This window comes from Pyrus communis, chromosome 12, assembly GCF_041283825.1.
Source record: "Pyrus communis isolate YQ-2024b chromosome 12, ASM4128382v1, whole genome shotgun sequence".
Taxonomy (NCBI): domain Eukaryota; kingdom Viridiplantae; phylum Streptophyta; class Magnoliopsida; order Rosales; family Rosaceae; genus Pyrus; species Pyrus communis.
The window spans coordinates 8,146,563-8,156,735 of record NC_142576.1 but is presented as its reverse complement, the minus strand read 5'-3'; the positions used below and the strand labels follow the sequence as shown (position 1 = coordinate 8,156,735).

The window sequence follows — 10,173 nt, the reverse complement described above, 5'->3', positions numbered from 1 at the left end:
AGCTACTATTTTATTACAATGATAATATTTAAACTGTTAAACAGTGTCTTGCAAACGTCAAATTTAATAATTACGCAAATTGTTAATCGTATTGCGTTGTGTTTGAAATTGCCATTGTAAACGCACACAACTGATGGAAGAAGAAGAAGAATTTAAAAAAAAAAAAAAACATCTAGTATTTAACACATCTAGATTGTCATTAGGAATTTATAGCTTAAGTGAATATAAATACTTCGTGCACTTGACTTGAAGTCTTTGGTTCGATTTATTCTCTCCAATCCCACATCTGTAAAAATAAGAAGAAAAAATTAGGTTGAACACCATGTTCACAAGTGTAACGGAAAATAATTATGCCTGTACGCTATGTTGTGCACTGACTTCTCGCTCTTTATACTATTTAATCAATTAACTCTATCGTTTATAAAATAAATAAATAAATTCAATGGGCCTCAAAATTCCTTATCTTACTAGCAGCCCTCAAGGCGGCAAGGCCCAGCAACTCGTCTCTTCTTTTCAGTCGTAGAATATCTCAAAAATTCCAGAACGTTCTGGAGGTTTCAGGAACTTCAAGTCCGAGCGGTGCTGTATCCCCTCGACCCTTCATCCTATAAAACTCTCCCGCTCCTTGAAACCGTTTCGTTCATAGTTTCTCGTTCGTTCATTTATCAGCAGAGAAGAGAAAGCCAGAGATTTTTTTTAAGGTTTTGGGTTTTTGTTTCCGACGAAGCAACAATGGCGGACGGCGGACCCAACTGGGAAGGACTGCTCAAATGGAGCCTCGCTCACTCCGATGGCACTCCCCCCAATCGCAATTTGAGGTAATTAGCTCTCCCTCGCCCCTAAGTTCCATAAATTAATCAATTATTTCGAGTTAGTTGAGATTACATTGACTGATTTGTGCTTTGTGTTTGATAGCGAGGAGGAACGGAAGTGGTTTATGGAAGCGATGCAGTCGCAGAGTATCGATGTTGTAAAGAGGATGAAGGAGATATCGCTTGTAATGCAGACTCCTGAGGACGTCTTGGAAGCTCAGGGAGTTACTTCTGCTGACATAGAAGGTATTTTCCTCCCCATTTTGTTGAATTTGATTAGTAAAGTTTTCATTTTTCGTTCTTTTTCTGATGAGTTTTCGACAAATTTATTAACTTTATGGTGGTAACTCTTTTGGGTTTGTGGCAGATTTGTTGGATGAGTTGCAGGAGCATGTTGAGTCCATTGACATGGCCAATGGTAACATTTCTTACCCCTTTCTTGTACTAGATTTTTTTTCATTTTAATTCGAGCGATATTCTAATCTAATCTAAACAACGTGAGAATTTGAAATTGGGGCAGAGGTGGCCCACTGAACTAGACTTTGTTATCGTATATTTTCGGTGTCTCTTTTTTTATTCATATTAAGGTCTTGTACTAGCATAATGGTAGTTGAAATTTGTAATCTGGCATGTCTCATTGGATGTATGTATGTGTTTTAGATCTTCACTCCGTTGGCGGTTTGGTCCCTCTTCTTGGTCACCTGAAGAATTCCCATGCTAATATCCGTGCAAAGGCTGCAGAAGTTGTGACCACTATTGTCCAGAACAACCCCAAGAGCCAGCAATTGGTTATGGAAGCGAATGGCTTAGAATATCTGTTTACTAATCTAGCATCTGACCCTGATGTCACGGTTCGAACCAAAGCCCTTGGAGCAATTTCCTGTAAGTACTGCTTTTGGTGTTATGACGAACTGTGCTGTTTAGTCATGCAAGTTCTTGTGTTTTAGTTTTGCGCGTCTTCTGAAAGGATATTGATGTATAGCTTTTGCTTTGCAAATTAATTACTCTGCAGCTTTAATCCGGCACAACAAACCCGGTATCACTGCATTTCGTCTGGCAAATGGTTATGCAGCCTTGAGAGATGCTTTGGCTTCTGACAACGTGAGATTCCAGAGGTAATGGTGTGTTACAAGGATTTAGTTATATCTTCATTTCGTTTCACTTGTATTAAATTGTATATTTGGAAATCTTCTGTTGTTTATGACTTCATTTTTCCCTCATTTAGTATCTAAAATATTGAAATTTCTTGTGAAAATCAATCATTTTTCAGGAAAGCTCTGAACTTGATTCAGTTGCTACTGCACGAGAATAGTTCTGATTGCAACGTAGCAACGGAGCTAGGATTTCCACGCATAATGTTGCACCTTGCCTCTAGCGAAGATCTAGAAGTACGAGAAGCTGCACTTCGGGGCCTTCTTGTGCTCGCCCAAGACAAAACTGATGGGGCCAATAGTAGGTTAGCTGATGAAGATGAGAAGTTGAAGCAACTTCTTCAAGAACGAATTAAAGGTATAAGTTCGATGTCTCCTGAAGATCTAGGGGCAGCTAAAGAAGAGAGGCAGCTGGTGGACTCACTCTGGAATGCCTGCTTCAACGAGCCATCTTCTCTTCGTGAGAAGGGGCTTCTTGTTCTCCCTGGGGAAGATGGACCGCCACCTGATGTTGCAAGCAAGCTTTTTGAACCTCGTCTTAGAGCTTTTTCTCCAAATCCTGCTGATACAAAACCTGCTGCTGAGACGAAAGAAGCTCCTCCTTTGCTGCTAGGATTAGGTCCTCCAGCCGAGGCTGCAAACGCTCAAGGTAGTTCTGGTAACAGAGATGATACGAATGGTAGCTCACAGTCGAATTAATGACGTAGCCATTGCTGTTTATGTTGCCTGTGTTTAGCTCAGTGAACTTGTTTTAGTGTATCATACTGTTTTGTTGTAATTTCGTTTATTCCCCCTCACCCCAAAACTTGTATTTCTACTTGGATTCACAGGAATTTTTGCTTGCATAATTATTACAATTTGATCGTAAAATTGTTTGGCTTACAAATTGCAGTTTCACATGTACGCACAAGATTTTGCCTTTTCTCTCTGATTTATCTTACATTTCCTCCTGTGTTGGATTTTTAGTTAGCGGGCAAGAAAGATGGCCGGTGTCCTGAAGATTTGGCTATGGGTTTTAACAATGTCAAAATTTATCGTACTTTCAATCTTTGCTATTTCTGTGTGTCCCTTCCCTTTGTAATCCCCAATCAAGGAAGTGATTAGATAATCGCCATATTTGTTATTTACAAACGATAACGACAGTGAGATAATTGTTAGATGTTAAAGGAAGAGAGATCGGTGGGTTTCGAACTGCGCATCAGGGTACATAAATCATTGCTATGTACCACAGATAATCACCATATTTGACTTTCTTGTACGTGCCCACTATTTGATCTAAAGGTTCAACTTCCGCATCAAATTGCGAATAAATAAACGATGCATGAGAGATCCTCGCCCTGTTTCGTTTGCTACCGCTCTATACATGTTCAACACTCTTGTACTTCCCATTACTCCATATCTGCCATAACAGTAACAACCGTATTCTACCCCGGTAACATGAGTTAACGTCTCCCACATTCACAACGAAAGCATTCGGAATTTGACGGTCACACTAATTAACGTGCTTAGTCATTTATTTTCTTGTCACGCTACATTTTTTTTGTGTACCTAAAGTTCAGACGGATTACCTTCAATTATCCGTTGAGGACGAAGAATTAGTTTGCTCACACATTGGCCACACTAGCTTCCATAATCAGTAGACGGTATTGATATTCGGCCAATAAGTCAACGAATCGGATTGACATCAATGTGAAGAAGAGTCATGCGAGAACTAATCAAGCAAAATAGTAGTCATGTCCATAAGGAAAAAAGAGCGTCAACGCTTCTAACGTCTAGAGGAACTAAGTAGGAAGGCCGGAACGGAACTAGAGGAATTACTTTGTTGTGCGCGCATATGCTTATAGGGGCAGATTCGTGATACCATTTTTTTTACACAACTTTTGACATACGTTTTGTAAGATCTTCTACTTAGTAATGTATTTCAATGATCCGAACCGTCTATGTTCTAAAACATCATTAATAGATTATCCTTGCAAAAAATTAGACAAATCCAAAATCATTAACATATTCATTTGTAGTGAAAGAAATGGACAGACATGGCACATAGTTTCTTTTCATTATTTTATAAATACTGCTTACTTACCACATATTTGTACTATTTCTCTAATAAAGACGGAACGTGTGGCGATGGGTCTAGTACAAAACCGAAACCCAAAAGTAAATGCGGGGCAGACTTGCAGCTCGTGGGGAGTCTAGGAATGTGGTACTAATATATCCACGAAAAATGCTAATGAAAGGATTTATGGAGTATATTAAAAAAAATCTAAATATTTGATTGGAACAAATTTAGAATGAATTGTAATTCAGTTAGTAGGGTTATTTTCTTTCACCTTAATATAAAGGTATTTGTATAAATTAAATTTATTAATCATGATTGGGGCTCATTTGACAAATACTTTGAAACACTGAAAGCGTTTTTAAATAAAATATTTTTGAAACGTTGTTCTTTAAGAAAGGTGCTTACCACCCAGTAAGGGTGGTGAGCAAATTCACACTCATATTGCATGTTTTATTGTTGAGTTGATTAGTGGAATTAGGTATCAATCAACAGAGGTAACGTTTGTTAATTAGGAAAACTAATGAAAAGACGTCAAAATTTTGAATTTTAGTCAAACTCTATCTGATAACTTTATTTAATGATAAAGACAAAACAAACAAAAAAAAAAAAACAAACAAAAAAAATCCAACCAAAAGCGAGTGCAAGGTGCATGCCAACCCGTGTTCAGTCTAAGAAATAGTGATAATACCTGTATTCAGTTTTTAGAAATAGTCAATGTTCATTTTAAGAACTAGTGTAGTACTTGTGTTAAGTTTCAAAAATAATATGTGTTCAGTTTAATAAATAATAAGGGAGAAAAGAGAGTGTGTGTGACGAATGCGCAGGGTCTAGCGCGTTAGTTTTTTTAATTATATTGAACGTTTGTCATTTCATTAAAATTTAAGTCATTTTACTTAAAGTTTAAACCATTTTCATTAAATAAAGTTATTAGATAATTTTTTTTTTCTTAATAAAAAATTTGGAGAAGCTATTTTCATTAAAGCTCCTTCTAGAATTTTAAATAAATTAAAAGAATTGTTGTAGTCTATTTTATCTGACAAGGGGAAGGGGGCCGGCGGCAAGGGTAAAGAGAGAAGAGATATGTTTGTAGAATCATAGTGGAATTGTGTATTGAGGATATTTTATCCCCCCTATGTAGTGCCTTTATTTATAGTAGTAAAATGAGAGAAAAATCATTCATCCCCAAGGAATACAAGTCTATATAGGAAAGAATAACTAGAATCAAATCTAACCTAGGATTTATATAATCACACTTAAACTAGGAAAGTACACAATATTCCCCTTTGAGTCTCTAAATACTTAAGGTAGATCCAACATCATGCAGAAGTTGAGGAAAGTCGACTTGTCGGCACTGATTCTAAGGAACAACGCTTATTCTCAATAAGGTAGGAACTTGCATAAAGTAGTAAGTCTCACTAAAAAACCCTAAGGCTATGGCAAAAACCCGAGTAGGGACAAAATCCATAGTCTAAGGAAAGATGCATGAGAAATTCAAAAAGAAACGTTTATGAGACGTCATCAGGGATATGATCAACCCAAGGTGGGTACCTCGTTAAAACCTAGTTAGGTAGCAAAAACTCATTGGGAAAAATTCTCCTAATCGTAGGGAAAAAGAGTACATTAAGATCAAACAAGTATTCTTCAAGATACTTCCCTTGAGTTTGACACAGTTCTAAAGATAAATAGCAATGTTACAACTCAGAAAGTTTACACATACCAATTCCTTGAACAAGCTTCTGAAACGTCGTCTTCGGTAGTGATTTGGTGAAGAGGTTGGCCAAATTGTCTTCTGAACAAATTTGTGTGACTTTAATCTTTTGATGCTCTTGTTGTTGATATGAAAAAAAAAGAACTTCAGCACAATGTGCTTGGAGTTGTCTCCTTTGATGTAACCCTTCTTGAGCTGTTCGATGCATGTTGCGTTGTCTTCAAAGATCGTCATAGGGATATCTACGGTGGGGTAGAGATCGCAAGAACTTCGAATATGGCCTACAACTGCTCTCAACCAAAAGCATTCCCGAGTTGCTTCATGTAAGGCGAGAATTTCCGCATGGTTAGACGAAGTGGCAACTAAGGTCTATTTAGTTGACCTCCAAGAGATTGCGATGCCTCCAACGGTAAAGGCATAACCCGTTTGAGTTGTGCGGATTATATAAGTATCCTGCGTCGGCATAACTATCAAGGTGAGAATTAACTCGAGAAGCAGAGGGTGCGGCATCACTCAAGGATTTGTAGGGATAAAACAAGCCCAAACTCGTAATACCTTTAAGGTAACGGAAGATGTCTTTCACCCCAGTCCAGTGTCTACGTGTTGGTGCATTACTGTATCTTGCCAAAAGATTAACAGCGAAGGAGATGTCGAGTCTAGTGCATTGAGCTAAGTACAATCAAGCGCCTGTTACACTTAGATAAGGAACTTCAGGCTCCAAAATCTCTTCATTATCCTTATTTGGACGGAAGGGATCTCGTTTTGCATCTAGTGATCGAATGACCATATGAGTACTCGAAGGCTTCGCTTTATCCTCGTTAAAGTGGCGTAACATATTCTGGGTATAGTTCATTTGATGTACTAGGATTCCATCTGAACGATGCTCTATCTAGAGATCGAGACAGTATCGAGTCTTACCTAGATCTTTTATTTCAAATTCCGACTTTAAGTACGCGGAAATTCTTACGAGCTCTTCAGGAGTTTCGATAAAGTTCATGTCATCGACATATACTACAACTATTGCAAAACCAGAATGTGACTTCTCAATGAACACACAAGGGCATAGTTCATTATTTACATATCCTTGACTAGTCAAATACTCACTATGACGGTTATACCACAATTTTCCGGATTGCTTCAAACCGTAAAGTGAACGCCTTAGCCAAATTGAGACCATGTTACGGTGTTTGGAAATATTTGATCCAGTCAATGTAAGTCCTTTGGGAATTTTCATATAGATTTTTGTATCAAGATCCCCATAGAGATACGCAGTTAATACGTCTATTAGCTGCATAGTCAGTTTTTCAGAAACTACCAAACTGATAAGGTAGTGAAAAGTAATCATATCCATAACGGGTGAATAAGTTTCGTTATAGTCAATCCTAAGGCATTGTGAGAAACCTTGCGCAACAAGATGAGCTTTGTAACGCACAATTTTGTTTTTCTCATTACGCTTCCGAACGAAAACCCACTTATAGCCAACGGGCTTCACATGTAGAGGAGTACGAGTTACAGGTCTAAACACCTTACGTTTCATAAGCAAATCGAGTTCGACTTGGATTGCTTGTTTCCAGTTTGACCAATCGGTTCTACGTCGACATTCATCCACGGAATAAGGTTCAATGTCATTGTTCAACATGATCTCAGTAGCTATTGCATATGCCAATGCATCGTCGACGATCATCTCATTTCTACACCACACATTATTTAAGCTAACATGATATATTGAAATCTCACGATTCTCAGGAGGAGGATTTGTCTCTTCAATGACATTTCCGTAATCTATATTTCCTCATGAGTTGGATAGAATGAGTAAGCGACAGTCAGATTCACGGTAGGCTTTTCAGAAGCTTGTGTTGTGGGTTTCCTTTTCCAGGGGTGTGAATCCTTTGAACCAAGAGGTCTGCCACGTTTTTGTGTAGGGGCAGATGATTGGCTAGACACTAATGTACGTGGATCACCAAGATTGGCATCCCAAGCCTCCAGGAGGGAAGTCCATCGTACACCTGGTACATCTATCTTTGCAAGCGCATTCGCAGCTGGAATAAGTGATCTTGTCATGCGTATTAGATCAGTGAAAGCATTTGGCATGCTTTGAGATATGCTCTGAAGATCTAATATGCACTGGACTTCAGTTTTAGACTGAGCGGTATGGGGATCTAAATGAGACAAAGTGGGAGTCATCCACGATAATTCGCGTCATTCTTTAGGAACGTTAACGTTCTTATCTCCCCCTAACAATAGGGGGACTGTCTCACAGAAGTCAAGCGGTAAATAGATCACCTATCAAAGGTTCTAAGTAACAAATAATTGAAGGAGAATCATATCCGACATAGATTCCCATCATTTGCTGAGGCCCTATTTTTGTACGTAAGGACGGCGAAATTGGCCTATAGATTGCAAAATAAAAAACACGTAGATGCGATATGTCGGGTTCGTATCTAGTAACCAATTAAAGGGCGTTATATGGTTGGGTCGCAACAGGCCTCAGGGGGACCAACATGGCTGCGTGCAATATTGCATGGCCCTAAGCAGCGATCGGGAGCTTGGTACGTATGACCAACGATCGAACAATCATTTGTAAGCGCTTAATGAATGCCTCTGCCAAGCCGTTCTGGGTGTGAAAATGGGGTATTGGATGTTTAACTTCAACCTCAACCAACATGCAATAGTCATCAAAAGTTTTAGATGTGAATTCTCCAGCATTATCCAATTGAATAAATTTGATCGGATAATCAGGATGGTGAGCCATGAGCTTGATAATCTGAGCCAACAGTTTGGAGAATGCAACGTTCCTTGTGGACAACAAGCACACATGTGATCAATGTGTGGAAGTGTCAACCAAAATCATAAAATATCTAAACGATCCGCATGGAGGGTGAATCGGTCCATAAATGTCCCCCTGAATCTATTGTAGAAAAAATGGAAGGATTCGAACGAATCTTGTCATAAGAAGGCTTAGTAATAAACTTTCCCATAGAAAATGTTTGACATGCGATTCCTTGAATCGAACCTAAACTTCGGGTTAGTGGATGCCCGTGTGTGATTTGAGGATATGACGCATCGTTATTCGTCCAAGATGTCCCAAACGATCATGCCAAAGTGTAATTTTGTGCGCGATCCTAAAGGTAGGGCCGGCCATATAGTGGCATTTTATGGGGTGTATGGTCGTAGTATACAGACCACTCAAGATACGCTCCATCTTATCTAGAATACGCTTCTGGCCATATTCGTAGGAAGTTATGCACAAAAGTTCAACTCCGTTTTCTACGTGGGTTTTAGCGTGGTAATTTTTATCTCTAATGTCCTTAAAGCTTAACAACGTTCTTTCGGAACGTGGAGAATAAAGAGCCTCATCAATGGTCAAGATTGTACCATTGGACAATATTATACGTGCCTTACCGTATCATTCAATCAGGTTGGATGGGCTTGAGAGGATTGTCAGAGGTACATTCTTAGGTATGAAGTTAGTGAAATATATGTGTTCGCGTAAAATAGTGTGTGTGGTTGCACTATCTGCCAGACAACTAACTTCCCCACTAGTCATACTTAGAATGAAAAATTAATTTGATTCGGTCACATGCATAAAAGTTCTAAAAAAAAAATATCCATTCAAAATAATTTTAAGTGTTCAAGGACAGAAATTAATTAAGAACTTAATATCCAAAAAACAAATCACCAACAAATAATCCAAATATAAAGGAAAATTATTCAAAATTTAACCAAAAAACAAGGGGAGGGTTAGGCCACTACCGTGGAATTTGACCCCATGGTCTTATTTCATCTAAAAAATAAGTCTATGTCTAAGATTTTAATCTTCCATAGGTGTGATAGCCTCCTGAAAGTCAGAAACCTCAATCTTTGTACTTTCCGGATTGTACACTTGCACAAAGTTTGATCCAAACTTCTTATGATAAGAATGATATTCAACTACAACCTTCTGAGGAGCTCGACAAACACGAGACAAATGGTCCTTTGAACCACAGCGATAACACATGTCTACATCCATGGTTTCAGGTGTTTTGCCCTTATTCTTAAAGTTTGGGGCATTGGGAGCGAGATTTGGGTGCTTCTGGGCTTTGTTTCCTCCCTTGGATGGGCCTTGACTCTGTTGACCTTGGTGGGATGGCCTTTGGCTGCTTTTGGTGTTTTGGGCGTTGGTTTGTGTTAAAGTGTGTTTCAGGCACAACAGTCGCTTTAGTAGGTCGAGCTTGATGATTCTTCATCAACAGTTCGTTATACTTTTCAACGAGAAGTAAAACAGAGATCAAATCTGAGTTCTTAGTGAACTTCTGAGCTCTATATTGTTGCTGCAGGACAATATTAGTAGCAAATAAGGTCAAATAGGTATTCTTCAGAAGTGAGCAAATAAGCTTGATCCACTTCAGTCAAAGTTTCATTACAAAACTTAAGAAGTGAGCAGATTCGACTAACTTTAGAATT

The 10,173-nt window shown here is 38.6% G+C and overlaps 1 protein-coding gene across 2 annotated transcripts; it reads left to right on the top strand.

Annotated features, from left to right (window-relative positions):
* Positions 1–493: 493 nt before the first annotated feature.
* On the top strand, positions 494–3,323 carry LOC137745648 (uncharacterized). Of its 2 annotated transcripts, XM_088682081.1 has the most exons (7): positions 590–818; positions 916–1,058; positions 1,180–1,230; positions 1,473–1,694; positions 1,825–1,927; positions 2,083–2,612; positions 2,930–3,323. In XM_088682081.1, the coding sequence occupies exons 1-7, from the start codon at positions 733–735 to the stop codon at positions 2,959–2,961; spliced, it is 1,167 nt and encodes a 388-aa protein (XP_088538207.1). In that variant the 5' UTR covers positions 590–732; the 3' UTR covers positions 2,962–3,323. The 2 variants fall into 2 exon arrangements, with proteins under 2 accessions (XP_068341738.1, XP_088538207.1); XM_068485637.2 differs by lacking the exon at positions 2,930–3,323 and having other exon boundaries at positions 494–818; positions 2,083–2,849.
* The last annotated feature ends 6,850 nt before the right edge of the window (positions 3,324–10,173 follow it).